Source organism: Symphodus melops, assembly GCF_947650265.1.
Source record: "Symphodus melops genome assembly, chromosome: 8".
Lineage (NCBI taxonomy): Eukaryota > Metazoa > Chordata > Actinopteri > Labriformes > Labridae > Symphodus > Symphodus melops.
In genome coordinates this window covers 23,339,155-23,357,204 of record NC_136698.1, presented here as the reverse complement: position 1 = coordinate 23,357,204, position 18,050 = coordinate 23,339,155, and the positions used below count along the sequence as shown (strand labels likewise).

At 39.9% G+C, this 18,050-nt stretch overlaps 1 protein-coding gene across 1 annotated transcript; it reads left to right on the top strand.

The window, feature by feature from the left end:
- The first annotated feature begins 1,387 nt into the window (after positions 1-1,387).
- Positions 1,388-15,223, top strand: brdt (bromodomain, testis-specific). The gene is made up of 20 exons (XM_079349909.1): positions 1,388-1,598; positions 1,678-1,818; positions 4,211-4,467; positions 4,659-4,796; positions 5,019-5,157; positions 5,729-5,850; positions 6,501-6,860; positions 6,934-7,062; positions 8,650-8,844; positions 8,944-9,125; positions 9,214-9,491; positions 9,654-9,767; positions 9,854-9,970; positions 10,808-11,041; positions 11,491-11,561; positions 12,978-13,038; positions 13,122-13,246; positions 13,533-13,726; positions 14,342-14,561; positions 14,646-15,223. Exons 3-20 carry the CDS (start codon positions 4,276-4,278, stop codon positions 14,709-14,711), a joined length of 2,937 nt encoding a protein of 978 aa, XP_079206035.1. The 5' UTR covers positions 1,388-1,598; positions 1,678-1,818; positions 4,211-4,275; the 3' UTR covers positions 14,712-15,223.
- The last annotated feature ends 2,827 nt before the right edge of the window (positions 15,224-18,050 follow it).

Genomic DNA, 18,050 nt, shown 5'->3' with positions numbered 1-18,050 from the left:
TTTACCGATTATGTTCGTGTGACTAATGGTTACAACCAGTTGAGAACAGTAACAGTTTCTAAATGAAAATCATGACAAGAGAATAAGAAAAAGATGTCTGTTTTATTATGCAAACAATGGTCAACACAAACTACTTTAGTAAACTCAACTTGAATTGGCACATAAATACGGAAAGCTGAGCTACAACAGATATTTACATCCACATATAAGACATTTTGACACAAGGTAGCACAGCCTGAAGCCGGGGTGCTGTCCTCTTCACAAAGCTCTGATCTTCCAGATGCTGCAGCTTTGAATCATCACTCTGTTTGCCTGTATTGACGATGTTCCACCCCGGCTCCTTCTCATGACTGATGGAGAACTGAAGTTGAGGTTGAATCCTGAAAAACATAAACCTCGTACACAGTTATCAGTGCATAAAGCCAGAGATTTTTACAGTTTTATTTTTCACTAATATCCTTCATCCATCAACGGAGACTGAAATGGTGCTGGAGCATTTGAGTTGTGTTTTTAAGATCATTCAAATCAGAAATAGCATTCATCGCAATACGTAAATTTTTTTCACACTGACATTTTTAATACGTCAAATTTATTTTACGTTTCATTTTTTTTACATTGAAAAAAAAATAGGCAAAAAAAGTGCTAGAAATTCAATGGCTTTTAAAAATCAATGTCTGATTTCGAGGCAAAAAATTCAGTGTTAAAAATACGATGTGGGGGCACTGGTGGCGCAGCGGCAGTGAGCTGCCTTCTCTGTGTGTATTGTATTTTTTCCTCTGTTGCGTTCATAACTGCACAGTATTAACAACTGCTTTCACTTACTTCTTTTTGATTTGTCTTTATTTCTGTTTGATCTAAAACATTAAGAGCAGTGCATCTTGGACTTGCGCATAATTAAATGTTACAGCACCAATGTTACTGTATGTCCATGTCAAATAAATAAATATAATGAATGCACAACAGTTTCAGGATATTCAGTACAAAAAAATAGTTAACACCTGTCACACTTTTTTCTTTCTTTCTTTTTTTCCAAAAATCTGCTCTTCAGCTGGGTACATTTTTAGGATGAGTTTAAAGAAATTACTTTATCTAAGGCCAGACTGAATAACTTCTAGTTCACATGAAGTACATATATGGCTAGTTCGCGGTACCTCGTAAAGTCTAAAGACATAATTATATCAACGCAGATAAATCCCAAACAAACCCGTATAGTTTTTCTTTCTAAAATGTGTGTATTCTACCGCATGTGTGAAGTGAAAGTCTGTCTCATAATCTTGTTTCCCTTGTATTGACGAAATTGTTTCCTTAATGTGTTTCTAAAAAGCTAATTTTCCGCTTCTCGGTCAACACGTGAAGTCACCGCTCCGCCCACATCCCCACTTCTCCGTTGTTCCTGTCAATCCAATCAAGACTCACACAACCTCTTCACAGAGACAGAGTCAGAGAGTCTCGCTGCCTCTATGCGAGTGACAGTAACTGTGTGGTCGAACACTTTGCACAAAGCATCGTGAACCAGGATGCTACTGTGACTCCGAACTGCAAATTGCAGGGAACAACGCCACTACAAATGTTCACTTTCTCGTGCTTTAAATCCCCAGGTAGCTTCAGCTTGGCAGGAGACATTGTTATTTTGTGCATGAACTAAGTAGTTTTAAACCCCTTTTTTCCCCTCTGCAGCAATGCTTACTGACACGTGCAGGTAGAGGTTTGACCAATCATTTCCAGGGGCTCGTGCAGAGAGGTATAAATCAGAGGCGGTTGCCGTAGCGACGCCTGCCACTGAGGAGTTGAACGAGAGAGCCGGTGAAATCTCACAAGGTAACGCTAGCACGGCAGTTTTCTGCTTACAAAGACTCACACAAGGTTTTTATTTATTTATTTAACTGTAGATTTAGATTAAGGTTGGTCGTGTAATCCCGCAAATGAACAATGTGCTCTTGAAAGACGACAGAAGTTACCAATAAGCTCATAACTTTGATGCCCAGTGTAACAGCTATCTGTAGCCAAAGCTAGCCAGCTCTTAGCTTCAACGATGTACTGCGTGCATGCGTCGAGTCAAAGTGTGACTTTTCAGCTGAATTGCATTTATTTCGGTTATTTCCAAGCGAGATTATAAAATTACGAGACTGTACAGTTGCAGCGCCAACTATTCGTTAGCTAATGCTAAAAACAATGCTAAAGTGGCCAGAGTCGCCTAGCAACGTCTCAGCGTTTTTGAAAATTACTGAATACAAACGTGATGCGTAGCAGGATGAGACGGCGTCCTTTTAACCTTGTCAGACGGATTTTTTTGAAATTTTTTTTAAATGTGACCGCTTAATCTCCGCTAGCTCAACCTAAACAATGCGCTTCATCGTCCTCTCATTCCTGACACATGTTCCCTTCCAGTAATGTGTGTGTCTGTGTGCCCCCCGGGGGGGGGGGGGGGGGGGGGGGGGGGGGGGGGGGGGTGTCCTGTCATCAGTGCAGCATGCAGCCAGGCCCATGTTGCCATCTGTCAACCCTTAGGCATTCTGAATTTCTCACAAAAAAGATTTTAGCTGAGTCCGAAATCACTCCCATTCACTACTCATTACGAAGTGCACTGTATAGTGACAAGGGAGTGATTTCGGACACGGCCTTAGAGTTTAGATAAACATTGAGATAAACGTGCAGGGATATATATTTTATGCCTCTGTTCATCTCTGACATGTCTCCTTTGTTGTACTCAGTATTTTAATAATATTTTTAATATGATTCGGCTCGTGCTGGTTTTTGTCAGCTGTTCGTGGTGTCATGACACAACAAAATTGTTTAACTTTTTATTTTTGAACTGCTGTGCGTTTAGTTTAGTGTTTACTTTTGGCTACAACGAGACTGAAAGTTTTTATTTTTTTTACTTGAACATTTAGTCATGCTAAATAACTAATATGTTGACCTTCCAACACTGAGCAGGACAAATGTGATCCCTGATGTTCCTTTGCATCTAGCTGCTCCTAGCACATAAACATGTGAAGTGCATAATATGTATGAGAACTGTTTTTACTTGTCTTTTCTAAAAATAAAATAAGACTGTGACGCATGAGAAAGTAGATTTCTTTGGGGTGGAGTGTAAAAAGAAAAGATTTAGATGGCGGTTGAGAGAGATATTTGTTCTAAGTTCATTTTATTTTTTTATTAGAAGATTGGGGGAACAAACCATTTTCTGTTTCATCAAACTAAATTACTAAACTAAAACTAAATTATTTAACAAATAAACTCTTCATGAGTTTATTTTTACATCACTCCACTTAATGCACAATAATCCTAATCACACCTTTTCAGATATTGTCTTTTGAAGAACATTTATTTTTTAAATTTTCTTAATTGTAACGTCTCTATTTAATGAAAAGGCAAGTTAAAAGCAAAAATAATGACCTTGCATGTCTAATTGATACTGTAGGGGGCAGTGTTGTCCTTTCAATGCAGGAAAATCTCCTAAGCATTTGGTTCTGTGACTGTTTTCAATTGAACTAGTGTGTACAGTAAACAAAACGCATGACTTACTTTAGGATAATCATTACCTTAACTTCTAGCTTTATTTTAAATAAAACACACTGAAGCCTAACTTCTTGTAGAATGTCATACATCTCTTTGTAAAAAGACATGAATCCATACATTTAATTTTCTCAGTTTACCCATTTATATAGTTTCTAATTGTTTTCCTGATGTTTCGATTGATCTATCTCATATCCCTAGAGTTGCAAAAGCACTAAACAAAGTAAATATAAGCGTGCCTTATCTCATTGGAGTGGTCAATGGCAGCATAGCATGTGGTGGTCTGGTCTGTCACTGTGACCATACTGTTACCACGTGAAAACAAGCTTTTGCATCTCAAGGTAACAAGATGACACTTAATCCTCCTGAGAAAACCAGCTGTTATCCCTAAATGATGAGAGATCTTGAAAAAACAACTTCACAGGAAATGGAGTAAAGAAAATGGATGGATGCGTGTACGCTTAGATCTTTTATAAGCTTAAAATAATAGAGTAATTTTTAATCTTTTATGTCAGAAGTTGGGAATAGCATTTTTAAGACATTCAATAACCAAACAAAAATGTTTGTTTCTAATAGTGAGACATGAATAAATTAACAATACTTCCTTTGCAGTTAGGATAAGATAGCATCTATTTTTTTTATTTTTTTATTTTTGATACAGAAGCACTGAACCTACTCCTTGATTCTTATTTAGGAAAACGTGTGACAAGTTGAAGCAAAGACTGCTGCCTTCTCCATTCATGGCGTTTGGACAACATAATGTCTGATTCTAAAATCTGTCCCACTCTGAGTGGAAATCCCTCTCCACCTGAGGTCATAAATTCCAAGATGCCAGGACGCATAACCAATCAGCTGCAGTATCTGGAGAAGGTGGTCATCAAAGCTTTATGGAGGCATCAATTTTCATGGCCCTTTCGCCAGCCAGTTGATGCAGTGGCACTATGTCTTCCAGTAAGTCATAAAAATGTAATTTCTCAGCCCGATTCAAAGATGTATTTGTACTGATACATTTATGGTGAGTTCAGTTTCTAGCTTGAAGTCTTTAGTGTAAAGTGTTAAGACTTTAAATTGTGTTCACCTGGACTGATATCTGGATAGAATGGGCCTTAGTGTGTTCATGAAAATGTCTTTTTCGCTTTCAGGATTATTATACAATTATTAAAACTCCTATGGACCTCAGCACTATTAAGAAACGTCTTCAAAACAGATATTACTGGCAAGGACTTCACTGTATAAAAGACTTTAACACCATGTTCACCAACTGCTATGTTTACAACAAGGTAGGAGAATACTTTTGCTCTGTAATCTTCAAACTACCATGTTTATGTCACTGACGAAAGACTAGTGTTAACAAGTAAACCAGTTTAATAGCTACATGTTTCCCTTTTCAGAGTGCTAAACATTTTTTGTTTTTTTTGTTTGTTTTTAATCTGTACGATTTACGCTTGTCAACATTGAGCTTTCTTATATCACTGGTGATAACATCCTGCTTCTCTTCACAGCCCACAGATGACATTGTTTTTATGGCACAGTCCCTGGAGAAGCTTTTTTTGCAGAAAGTTTCCAAGATGCCAAAAGAAGAATGTGAAGTCACAACAATAACCTCAAAGGAACCAGGCAAAGGAAAAACGACAAGTGCAGGTCCTAAAGATGCACTTTTTCATCTGCTTGTTTTAGACTTGAAAATAAAGTTGTTAGTTTATACTTTAAAGGAGCAATAGGCAACTCTGACTCTTAGTGTTTAAAACGGGTGCTGCAGTCCAAATTCAAAACCCAGCCCCCCCCCTTTCTAGAGTGGATGCTCACTCATGTCAATTCGCTGAACCAGTTCTCTTGCCCGCTTCCATCATTGCATCACCTGTTGGTTTATCCTGACAAACTGAGGGGTGAGGGGCAATACAACAGTATCTGGGGGCCGCCTACCTTCACTGGTCAGAACAAAACAAACCATTCTGCACCTTTTTGGAAACTAAGGACTGCTGCTACTGGCTGCTGCATTGTTGACTTGATGTCTCCTATAGTAAGGTCATTTTAGGATATGATTCGGTAGATATTTTGCAAATTGGACAGTTTTGTAATGATACATGATTGTTGCAGATATATTTGAATAAGACCACTGAATGTTCCAAACATCAACAAATATTCTAGGCACTATTTTTGACAAATTTGAAATGGGTACCTGACTCTTGTGCATGCATCTACTGTCATGCAGGTGATATAAGGCCGAGCTCCATCGTGTCAGAAGTTGTTCTCCAGCAGACGGTTACAGTCATTCCTCCTGATGTGCCTCAGTTCCTCCAACCCATTAAGCTCTCTGCACACATTGATACAACAGTAAGTACGTTGTTGGTCTGCTCTCACTCTTTTTGCATTTAAATTATTTTATTCTGGAAGTTCCCTGTCTTAAAGGTTCCCACAAAACTTGTTTGGTTTTGCTTATTGGTGTATTTCTTTAATAGGCAGGGAACTTAAGAAAAGATGAGTGTTGATCTTTATTTACGGTGGATGTAACTGCTGAAGTCAGCTTGTGGGTCGTGAGTGTGCAAGGAACAAGATTTTGATTGGATTGGAATATGTGAAATAACTGCTCAATTAGTCTTCCTGTTTGCCAGCAAACGACAAACTGAAATATTAATAGAACCTGTCAAACAGCTTTTTTGTTTAACATGAAAACATGCAGATATTGCATCTTGGATGAACTGCTGTGTATCATTCAGTGGCATATATGTATAACCTTTAAATTGATGCATTGATTGTCATACGTTTGAAAATAAATCACAATGAAGATAAGCGATATCTAAATAATAAAAGACTACTGTGCATTTATTTTTAGTTTTAATATAAAGGTGAAACAGATCAGACTTCTTTTTAGTGTATCATGAAAAGGTGGACAGAAGCTTATTCTGTATATAGAAACCTGAATCCTGCTTTGTCTGAATTGTTATGTAGTGACATTGTTTTGCAACCTTTTCCATTACATTTAGATCAAAAAAGGTTTTAAGAGGAAAGCAGAGGTCCAGAGCACCACAGCCGCCACCACGTCCGTGGTCTTCAACAGTGAGGTGTTCCCTGCTGAGGATCCTGCAGCACCTTGTACATTACTCTCCAGGCGGGGCAGTGGAAGGCCCATCAAACCTCCGAAGAAAGACTTGCCTTCCTCTGAGGTGAAGAAGGTCAGACTGTCCGAGCAGCTCAGGTGCTGCAATGAGATTCTGAAGGAGCTGCTCTCGAAGAGACACTCGATGCACGCATGGCCCTTTTATGCCCCGGTCGATGCAGTTGCTTTGGGCTTGCACGACTACCATGAAATTATTAAACAGCCTATGGATCTTAGCACCATCAAGGTAAGACACTGATTTACTGGTTACATTAAGACCATAAGTTGTGTACATTTTCCTAACAGTATCCTTTCTTCAGAAAAAGATGGATCAGCGAGGGTATGCAAATGCAAAGGAATTTGCTGCTGACGTTCGGCTGATGTTCTCCAACTGTTATAAATATAATCCACCTGCACATGAGGTGGTCTACATGGCAAGAAAACTGCAGGTATACATCTTTCAAAAAGTTTTCTATCAAACTTGAACAGCAATACTTTACTTTGTTTCCCTCCAAACACATGAATTTGTTTTCAAGCAGCACCATGTTGGACTAGCATTACCCGGGGACCTTTTGTCGTGATATGAAAGCAGAAGTTGTCCACTGTCCTAAAACTGCAAACCTTCTATGAATGTAATCTGTTTTGTAAAAGTTCCCACACAAATGATATACCACACACACACCATACGCCAAACACAGACATTTGCAGAAGGGTTTTTACCTACAAGATCGACTTGTCAATACTCGTCTCTACTCGTGTCTATGGAATCTTGACACCCGACTCTTTCTTGAGGAGGCTCAGGTCTTTTGATGTGTAATCCACTGATGGGTCTGTAGTGGAAAGTGTTGTTGTTTTTTTATGGTGTACTCGGGGGCAACATGACACTTGGCAGATTGACAAGCTAATTAACCCTCAAGCTCAGTTTTAGGCAAGTGTAAGGACTCACTGAGGATTGAGATGGAGAGACGCTTGCAAGAGAAAGGAGAGAATATATTGGACAATGTTGTCTTGATGGCAGGTGGATGGCTAATTTCACTGCGCTGCAGGATTGAGAGGTTGCGCATTTTAACACACAAGCCAATGGTAGCAGCTCGTGACTGGAGTTGTGGGTGGAACGTTGCTGTCTTTTTTTTGTTTCTCCCCCTAACATGGGGATTCATGAGCTATGGGACACTCCTGAATTTCCCCTAGGGGATGAATAAAGGATCTATCTTATGAGGAGGATGAGTAAAATTCGTACTTTTCTTATTCCTTGTGAAGGTGGAGCAGGAAAGGCAGATGTCATGAATCTTATGACGTCCATTTGTAATACCCACGCTGCAAAAACTCAAATCTTAAGTCTTGAAAACTCTCATTACCCTCATTTAGGGAGAAAGAAGCAAATAAGATCAGCACACTAAGGAGCTCTGTTTAAAGGATTTATTGACTAGTGACGCCTCATACAAGAAGTTGTATGTAGCTCTATATTGTTTATACTTTGTGAGGGATCTTAAGATTAATTGGTACTCTGAAAAATGAATCGCAATTCAAGGCGGTAGAGCAGAGGTGGTTGGCAGCTGCAGACAAAGATTTTGAAATTTGAGGATGCACCCCTGGTGTTTTAAATCGGAGGTGCGGAAGCATTTTGGCTCCCCCAAGACAGAAAATGAAAGAGTCGAGAAGACGACAGACGAGACAAAAACTGTGCAAATACTGCTCAATGACGGTTAACTACACAAAAAGCAATTGCCAAGTACATGTACATATACAAGGAATTTGTCTTAGTGAAGCTCCAGTCACCTTCCCATTAAACGGCTAAACCACACGTGGGTTAGCAGCCCTTAAAGGAATCCGTTTCAGGCATAATATCAATACAGTCTTATTTTGGAAAATAAATCGTGAGAGAATCATTTTCTGAACCCAGTACCATGAATCATATGATATCATGAGATTAGTGAATTGTTACATCCCTGTTCATTCCTCATTGTTTCAAGTGTTGTTAGCAATATTGGAACAGGCACACTTGTAACATGAACGGTCTTTGTTTATGTCAACAGGAAGTTTTTGAGGCCCGATATCTAAAAGTTCCCCAAGAACTAGAGGGTTGTCCTTTACCTCATCAGGTTGAAATGGTAAACGCAGACCGAGTTGGAAATCTGTCGACGTCAGCAAGTTCTGAAAATGAAAGCGCCTCAGAGACGGAGAGGTCGTCTGAAGAGGTGGCCATGCAGCTGGCCACTCTAGAGGACCGGGTTGGTATATACATGCCAGTAAAAGTGCACATGGCTTTTGAGAAGTGAATCACTTCAGTGCATTTTACCTAACTGTGTCATTAATGGCTGGCTCCTCAGTTGAAAGATGTGAGTGACCAGCTAAAGAGGCTCAGCCAAGAGCCCCAGCTGAAACCAAAGAAAAAAGACAAGTTGAAAAAGGAAAAAAGATCCAAAGGAAAGTATATCGCAAGACTAAAGCACAAATCCAGGAAATACAAGTCTATGGTTGAAAAAATGGCCAACATCAAGAGCTCAATTATGTAAGTATATCCCTTCTGTTGTTATAACATGGTTTATTCATCATATGGCTAATATTGGGTTATTTGATGCATGTATGCTTGACAACAGGCACAATGCCCATGGATTACACTCGAAATGTGAGAATGAGCTCTCATCAAAGCTCGTGACCTACCAGGAGAAGAAGCAGTTAAAACAAGACATCGACAAGCTGCCTGGTGAAAAGCTGGGCAAGTTGGTGAAAATCATTCATGCCAGGGAGTCGTGTCTGCGAGAGTGCACTCTTGAGGATATTGAGGTTGACATTGAACTCCTCAAACCTTCCACACTTCGAGCCCTGCAGAAGTTTGTCGGAGCCTGCCTGAGGAAATGCAACAAGAACGTTAGCAGTAAGTACAGTACCGGTAAATGTTTTTATTATAGAGAAGTACACTGGACATACTTTATTCATCCCCTGGGGGAAATTCAGGTTTAAAGATGAATACAATTACAGGTTTTTAAAACTATTCTTTGAGAAGACTATTGACTTTAATTTCTTTTTTTTCCTGCAGAACAAAAGCAGGTAAAACCCACATTAGAAATGAAAGCTGGGAAATTAAAGGAGGCTGAAAAGTCTCAGGTTGTCAGCAAAGAGCAGATCTTTATCAAGAGAAATAAGCCAGTAGGTAAGAACTAGACTAACAACAGCATCATCACCCTCCTGCGTACACCTTTGAGACATTTGCTTTGACCTACAGTATACTTTTTTCAGCAGCTAAAGTTATCACACCTCCTGACCTCAACCACCGTTCACACCTCAGTGAAAGCAGCAGCTCGTCCTCCAGCAGCAGTGATTTTAGTACCTCTGATAGCAGTGACTCTGAATCAGGTGAGCGTCTCCCTTTTCTCTCACCTACTTCTGATTACTCTTTCCACCAATCCTGCTGCTGTGTCCATCTAAGGTTCTTTCTAAGCAGAAAAGTGCTATATGTGCATGAAGCGTTTGTGCACTGAGAAGAAAAGCGCTACATGTCCGCTCTGTCTCCATGGCAACAGTTAGTTGACAATGACCGCTGTATGATTGACACGGCTCTGTTACTTTTTACTGCATGCTTTATTATATTTGAGATTTAGAGAGTTATTTCCCTTTTACTATTAGCATCAATCAGAATATTCTCGCCCTCCTAATTTGTCTGGATGATGAGCTTCATAATGACCACCCCGCTATAACAGCTCCGATCAGACAGAGCGAAGAGGATGTGACAACAATATGGAGAATATCACTGCCTTGCCCAGGAGTTGCTACTTGAAGAAGCCTAATTCCAGTCATATTTCAGGCTTACTAAAATTAAATAAATATGAAACTGAAATGGCCATGGTCAACTTCTCCTCCATTGTTTTTGGTTGCCATAAAAATAAAATGCCAAAGGTCACAGGGCCTAAATCTAACTTTTTGTATAGATGGAAGGAGTTGAGGTGTAAACCATCATTCTTAGAGAGGTTTACAAGTGAAACAGTAAAGTTATGAATATTTTATTGAAACAGGTGTGATTTATAATGAAACTGGATGTTTGGCAGAGGTTGTTGCACATTGTCGCTGTATCGTATTGAAACACATTCAAATGGTTAGCATTTGACATGAACTGGGGGGGGGGGGATTTGAAGGGAAGAAAAAGTCTCAGGACTGGCTCTTCTTTTTTTAATTATTAATGTGCTTGTCTCTTAGTGCCAAATCCAAAGAAGCAGAAAAGAAAGAACACTTTCCAGAAGACAAAGTTGAAGGAGACTCAACCTGACTGTAGTACGCAGATATCAGAGACAAAAGATATGACAAACTCAGCCGTTGAGACTTGTCACCACCCTCCTGCTGTGCTGTCATCTGGAGCAGAAATGACAGAAGGCCATCAGACACCTCTCAATGCACAGCAGGCCTGTGATGAGCTGGCTTTATCACCTCCAGGTAGTGCTCACAACTATCCTCTTTGTCTCAGCTGAAATAGGTTTTAGAGGCTATGAAATTCTGAAATTCTTGTGAAAACCTGTGCAACAATTTGGCCTGAACACATACTTTTATTTTAGAGATTCTCTCTCTACTCTATCAACCTTTCCTTCTCTTTTCTGTCCTTGTGCCATATAGCATTAATACTGCCACCCCGTTCTCACAGATCAGCTTAATCAGCATTCTCACTGCCGATTGCTGCACATCATAAATCTAGCAGTAAAATATATTATGAACCTTCCTTCTCCAATGACTTTTCATCTCAGGCTCTCCATCTCTTGCTGCTTTTTCTTATCTGAAGTTGCTTCACACAAGCTCTCTTTGCAGGTCGTGTATTGATGTATAGGACCTCCATTGTCTCTCACATGGGTATGACGTTCTGAACTAACTGCGTTATTTTGGGTTGCCAGATTTGTCTGCCCTTCTGTCCCCCATGGCATCTCCAGGAGTTGTGCTCGACTGGGCGACTGCCAGGTTTGAGGTACTTTTGATGACACAGGTGCCTGACAGGCAGCCAGTTTGGACACATTTTTAAATCTTTTCACACACTTTGGATTATTACTTGTAATGCCTCGTTAAACATTGTATGCTCTTAACTGTAGTGTGAAAAACCCACAACTTGGTATTAAAGCAACAATGTAACTTTTCCAATTTAAGATTTAAAAAGTCAATTTGATAGCACCATAATATTCAACAAGGATTGTTGTCTTTCAACATGTCCACAGTGCAACCCAATCACCTGCAGTGTGTAGTTATGGCAGCAGGCCAAGGTCATCTTGTGAAGTGTGTACAGCTTCACAGTACTTGTTAACACAGCAGCCTTCAGTTATAAAAAGAAGCAGTTAGCCTGTCTCTCTACTGTTTGATTTAATGGCTGAGGCTAACAAAGAGGATGGTGATGGATGAAGCTAGGAAGAGTGACAGAGCAAGAAGCCGAGTGTACATCCCTGCAGATATTATTTATGACAGGTTGGCACTTAAGGTTAGACTGTATCCTGACCTTGTCTTCTCTCAAATCAAGCAATACTTCTATCACCTACAGTGCACTACCCTCTGCAGTGTAGCCATTTTGCCACAACCCATAGAAGTTATGGCAACGGCTAAATGGATACATTCTCCACGTTCACACAGTTTGTAAAAACTGAGCCTGAAGATGTTTGCAGAGTCATATTTGTGTAAAGTTAGACTCTTACTGAACCTTACCAGTCAGCATGGGTGTTTAGCTTCTCACGACGCATTTGCCCCCTCTGCTTGTAAACATGAATACTACCTTCAAGACGGGTACGCGTAATAACGCCATGTGCCTCTTAGGCCAGTGCAGTTGCACGCCGTGCAACGCCGGTGGGTGCCAAAACGCGCTTAGCCACAGTCCTACTTAATTTTGCTTTAAAATCACAAAGGTAAGTGTGTAATTATTTACTTTAAGTAAGTGAGGTAGAAAGTTTACTTTCTACCTCACTTCTATTGTAACATCAGTTATACACATCACTGTAGATGCTGAGCACATGTTTTGTCTAAGACCAAGTAACATCTGTAGGGGACTCGGGACTGTCGTGTTGTACTCAAGGAAAAAACTGAAATCTGCATTGACTAATAGTTCAGTGCCTCAGCAGAATTTTTCAGATCTGGTGCATTAGTTAAGCTACATTGAGTATTAACAAAAACACATTTTATTTGAGGTGGTCTGAATCGAAATGAAGCTCAAAGGTTATACAAGGTTTGTTAGTCCGATAGAATTTTGCAAATCATGAGTAAAAATATTCAAGCTCTTTGAGATGAAACGACCTGACCTTTACGAACCTGTCCCTCAGATGATAGCTCAGTTTCATGCTACCTGCATTGCTTTGTAACATTGTGGACCTATCTGTTTAGACTCTTTAATCTCATCCATCAGCAGGGCCCGGTGCTATCCCCTCTGACAGATAGTCCACTCCCTTCCAAAGATGAGGCGAGATCCAGTAAGTCTGCCAAACTTTGAAACACCCTTCTTATTTAAATGGGTAACAACTTTACCGCAACATTTCAATATATTTTATGCCAGATTTCAGTTACCCTGAAGATTTTCCTGACGATCAGGTGACTGGTCTGAATTACACCAACACAGCCAAAAGTTGTACTGAAGAGGAAAAACCCCAAATAACCAAAAAGGTTGGTGATATGGAAAAGGTCAGTCGAATATAACATGCAAAATCATTTTTATGTCAACAAAAGATCAAATGATCCATTTTGATGGAATTCTTAAATGTAACTGAACAAAGTACTTATCCACAATCACTGAAATCATGTAGTAATTTGTGTGTCCACCAGATGGCATGAAACCATTATCTTTGACGAATGGTTCTATTTTAAAAGTCCAAAATGAAAATATGCAGCTTCTTAAGTTTTTATCTGTAGTCTATGCAAAGCACGTTAGGGGAGAATGGCACCAATGATGGTAATCTGTTTTGTATAGGACATAGTTCTGAAAAATGCAGTGTCATGGGCGAGACTGGTAAGGCAATCGGTCACACCAACTACAATCAAGTCTTCTAAAGAAAGCTTCCAGCAGTTCCGAAAGGCTGTCATAGAAAAGGAGGAACGTGAAAAAGCACTAAAGAAGAAACAAGAGGACGGACACAAGGAGCGGGAAGCTCCTGGAACGAGCAGGTATTTAGAAAATGTATTATACAAGTATATAGGAAGTGGATGCAGCTTCTTGCTCTTTAAAAGTGAAGCTGATGCAGAGGTTTGTTGAAAATACTTTCTTTCTGATGGCCAGCAAGAAGCTGCTCTACTGGTTCCACCAAAAATCCGATAGTAAGAAACCAGAAGAGAACATGAGCCAGCTTTTTTCATGTTCATAAACTAACTTTTTCTGAATGAGTTTTTGGTCCTGGTCCTTCATTTAAAATAAGTCAAGATGTTCATTATGTATATGATGGCTCAAAATGTAAAATTGAGGATGTTAGACTGCATAATTTAGGGATTGTCTACCTGTGGTTTACAAGTCTTAACCATGTTGGAGAGGTAATATTGCATTGCCCACCATGCAGTAAAAGTATGTTCATTCTGACATAAAAGATTACTATGTGGAAATAGGCCAAACTGAAGGCTTCGAAATGATGGTCCACAAACAAATGAATGGCTCAAATTTCCATACAAACTAGGATTCTGGTCATAAAAAGTGAGATTGTCTGAATCCCAGTTCAAATGAACCCAATTTTGAGGAGAATTTATCTGCAAAGACTTTAAAAACAACTAACACTGACGTTCTCCCTGCAGCCTTTCTGGCTCATGTAAAGCCGAGATGATCACACAGCCTATAAAGGAGGATCCTGATTCACCTGAGCACATTTGCACAGTGGTGTCTCTGGACTCTCCTAAAGATGCAGAGCAGCAAAAGTCTCCAATAGAAACGCAGCCTGTAACCACACAGTCCCAGGTCGACCGGGAAAGAGAGATGGCCCGCAGGAGAGAACAAGAACGTCGCAGACGAGAGGCTGTGAGTATTTTCATCCATGTTATCAATCATTGATGTTTTTTTGTCGACTTGGTTAGATGACCAACTTTTTCTTTCCCTTTTTAGATGTCTTGTATTGACATGACGATGCAGCGGGAAATCATGGCTAATTTTGAGTTGAACCTGGATTAAAAAAAACAACCTCTTGTCTGTTCAACACTTCCTCTCATCAGTGATGAATCTCGACTTGTTGCTGCTTTCTTGGGCACTTCAGACAACTTTACGGCAACCTTGTCGGTTTATGAGAATTAAAAAAAAAAAAAAGTTCATTAAGGAGAAATACCTGGAATGAATAATTAATGGGTCAGCCCCATATTTGTATTTGTGAATGTGAACTGATCCAGTCTTTAAATTGAGACGATCAGGGTGTAGCACTGAAATATGTTTGGAACATTTGGTGCTTAAATGTTAACGTGCAGTGTTGTTTTGTTCTTGTGTTAAGTCATTCGCTTTGATTAACACTTGCCACCATGTTTCAGTTCATCATTACTCATAATAAAACAAAGAACACAGATAACTCGCGTATATGGCTAATGCATGCCTTTCTTTAAGAGAAGCGTTCTTGCACTGAGGAAAAGTACAAAAAGGAGCGTGCCAAAGTTTCTAACAAGGACTCGTATGAACTCAACTCCTTCTATGCTTGACTTCATGGAAAGATGTTCATGTTTACACACACTGCACTTTGCTGTTTAAACAGTTCTGTTTGTCCCAAAGTTGTTTTCTGAATGTTACAGTTTGTATATGATAAAGAATTTTCTTTTCTCATTTTTTTTACTTGACATAAATAAATATATTTTCACTAAGTGATTTGCATAACTTCTCTTTTTACTCCAGGTTTTAATGGCAGTTAGTGCAGATAGTAGCAACCCTTCTGATACAAATTACCCAGAAGCCCCTTCAAAGAATCTTTTGATCTTTGTGCAGCAGCAGGTTTGATCACTTATGTTGATTAATTCATTATACAGAGCCCATCATCCATTGTGCTAACTTGTTCATTTTTAAAGACCATTATTTTTTCTTTCTTTTTACATGAAGTAAAAAATCTGATAACCAGAGCAGGACAGGAGCATTTGCAGTTACAGAAAAGGGAGGAGGTAGACCCACATTTGGAAAGCAAAATGAAGTAGTGTATTTGTAGTGCTACACTTGAACTTTCTTCCAGTTATTGAGCAGAGCACAACGCTGTGGTCAAAAGGTCATGCAAATATCGAGGTGCCAACCTGAGAATGCTGTTGGCCCTGTATGCACGGTTAGCCCAGAGGTCTTGTAAAGCAGCAGATGGATAACAGAAGGCCAGAAGGGGTGTTGTCAGCGAAAACCTGGGTGGCAGCATTTCTGTTGGCCCAAAAAAAGTTTTGGCAAACCATCAGGCGACTCAGTATGAGAAATCAAGCTTAGCTCCGGCTGTGCTCTGCAGGGGAGATCTGCTGATACTGAGGATATTGTTGGGTATAAAGGAGACCCTTTTCATAACTCCTTAACTCATTTGGTACTCCCTTCCGTGGATGATGCTGACTTAAAAGAACCCGAGAACCTAACTAAACGCCCTGGCTGTGTTCTCTGACGTAGTAAAGAGGCAACTCAGCAATATGGGTGACTTTTGATGTTTGGGGGACAGTGTATGCTGATGTGCTCCGGAGAAGGATTGTGAGATGTATTTGTCCACCAGGTTATAGAGAGTGTTAAGGCATAGACTATAATAAAATGTATGAAGTCTTAGTGATGTAAACCATTGGTTTCTGAAGAGGAGTTTTGAAGCCAAATGATGGCAGCCTCCTCATTGGAAATGATGTCTTTGCCTAACTTTTGATCAACTAAGTGACGGACACACAACGGCATGCCTTAGCCTGCTGAGAACAGCTACAACACACCCACCTGTAAATCAAATCAGCCACGTTTCTAACTATGCAAATGCACCCATAGCTCCATAAAGCGTGTGTCAATTAAGAAATGAACTGACCAAGTCTGTTTTTATACCAGGCTTTAAATATCTTTATCCCTGCTGTCAAAATATGCATTGCAAGGCTCCAGGAACTGCATTTTTTTTTTTTGCACTTCCACATTGGCTTCTTTTTTCAATACCAGAGGTGGACGCTATGTTTAAGGGTCCAGCTGTGGTTAATTGAGGTGGTTGGTTCTAAACATGGTTTTGTTGTCATGTCTGTTGAATGTTGTAGAGAAGTCAAGTGTCCCTGCAGAATAAGAGACCAGGGTGGTGGCAACTGTTTTTTTTTTTTTTTTAAAGGGAACAATAGAAGGATTCAACATTGCTGTAAAAATGATGCAACTGACCTTTGTCCTGACAGGCTTAGTGGATGGGTTATGAGTGATTGTCAAGCCAGTCTACATGTCTTTTGTGGATTTGGAGAAGGATTACAACCATTTCCCCACAGGGAGTCCGGGGGGATATAGAATGAGCATGGAGTAAAAGGACTGTTCTATGAGCCATCAGGTGCTTTTATAATCTGAGTAAAAGCTGCTTCCAAAGTCTGAAGAGAGAGTCAAACATGGTTTCTGTGATCGTCAGGCTTGTCAAGGGTTATCTCTTGTTTGAATCTAAAATCGATAGACCTCAGATACATACTAAATACATGTTTTCATGTAAAGTTTGTCTAGGCACAGCCATTCGAAGCTATGTTGTGGTTCCATTGGCCTCATCAAGCCGTGACCTTGCACATTAGCGGTTTCGCTACTTCAGATTATTGTAAATCAACATTTGTGATAGTAGTGTCTATGTGGACGAGTTGCTGATGGCGTTATCAGTAAAAGCACTGGAGAAGGGAATGCCTTGCAAAGCAGCAAACGTATTTGTAAAACTCGTGTTGTTGAAAGCCGACAGTTAACACACGACAATCAGCAGGCTGCAACAGCTGCAATACGCTAAGCAACAATAACGTGTGCTACCACACCCATTTAGGTTACTACAAACAAGAGTCTCACTTTGAAAAGAAAAACACTTCATTTAACAGTTTTTGCTAACTCACTATCATAGAAACAGTTTTAGATGTTCTATCATGATATACGACTAGTTGAGATCAGGTAGAATTGGAACTGGTAGACGAGTCTGTACAAACCCGATACCGTGCGATTAGAATACAATTACAGGTGGATTAGTTTGGTGTCAGCAGAAATGGTAGGCTTTTATCATACCACTGTGGTAAAGAGAACATTAAGCTGCACGCCAAAGCTTTTGATTTAAGAGTAATCCACGGTCCAGCTCCTCATGGTCATGAGCCCCTGGGTGGTGACAGAAATAATGAGATTGTTGAAGTAGGCAGGTTTTGTTAAACAGAGATGGCAGAATCCCTGATCCATTTCAGGTATGGGCTTCTGGACTGATGCCTCCTGAGGAGGGGGAGATCCACAGCAGCCTGGAGGTTTTTTTCATGGGTTATTGTTTTAGAGGGCCTCTTAGGATCTTCACAGAGGTCATGGAAAATGTTGCTGTAAAATAAAAAAAAAAACAGTTAC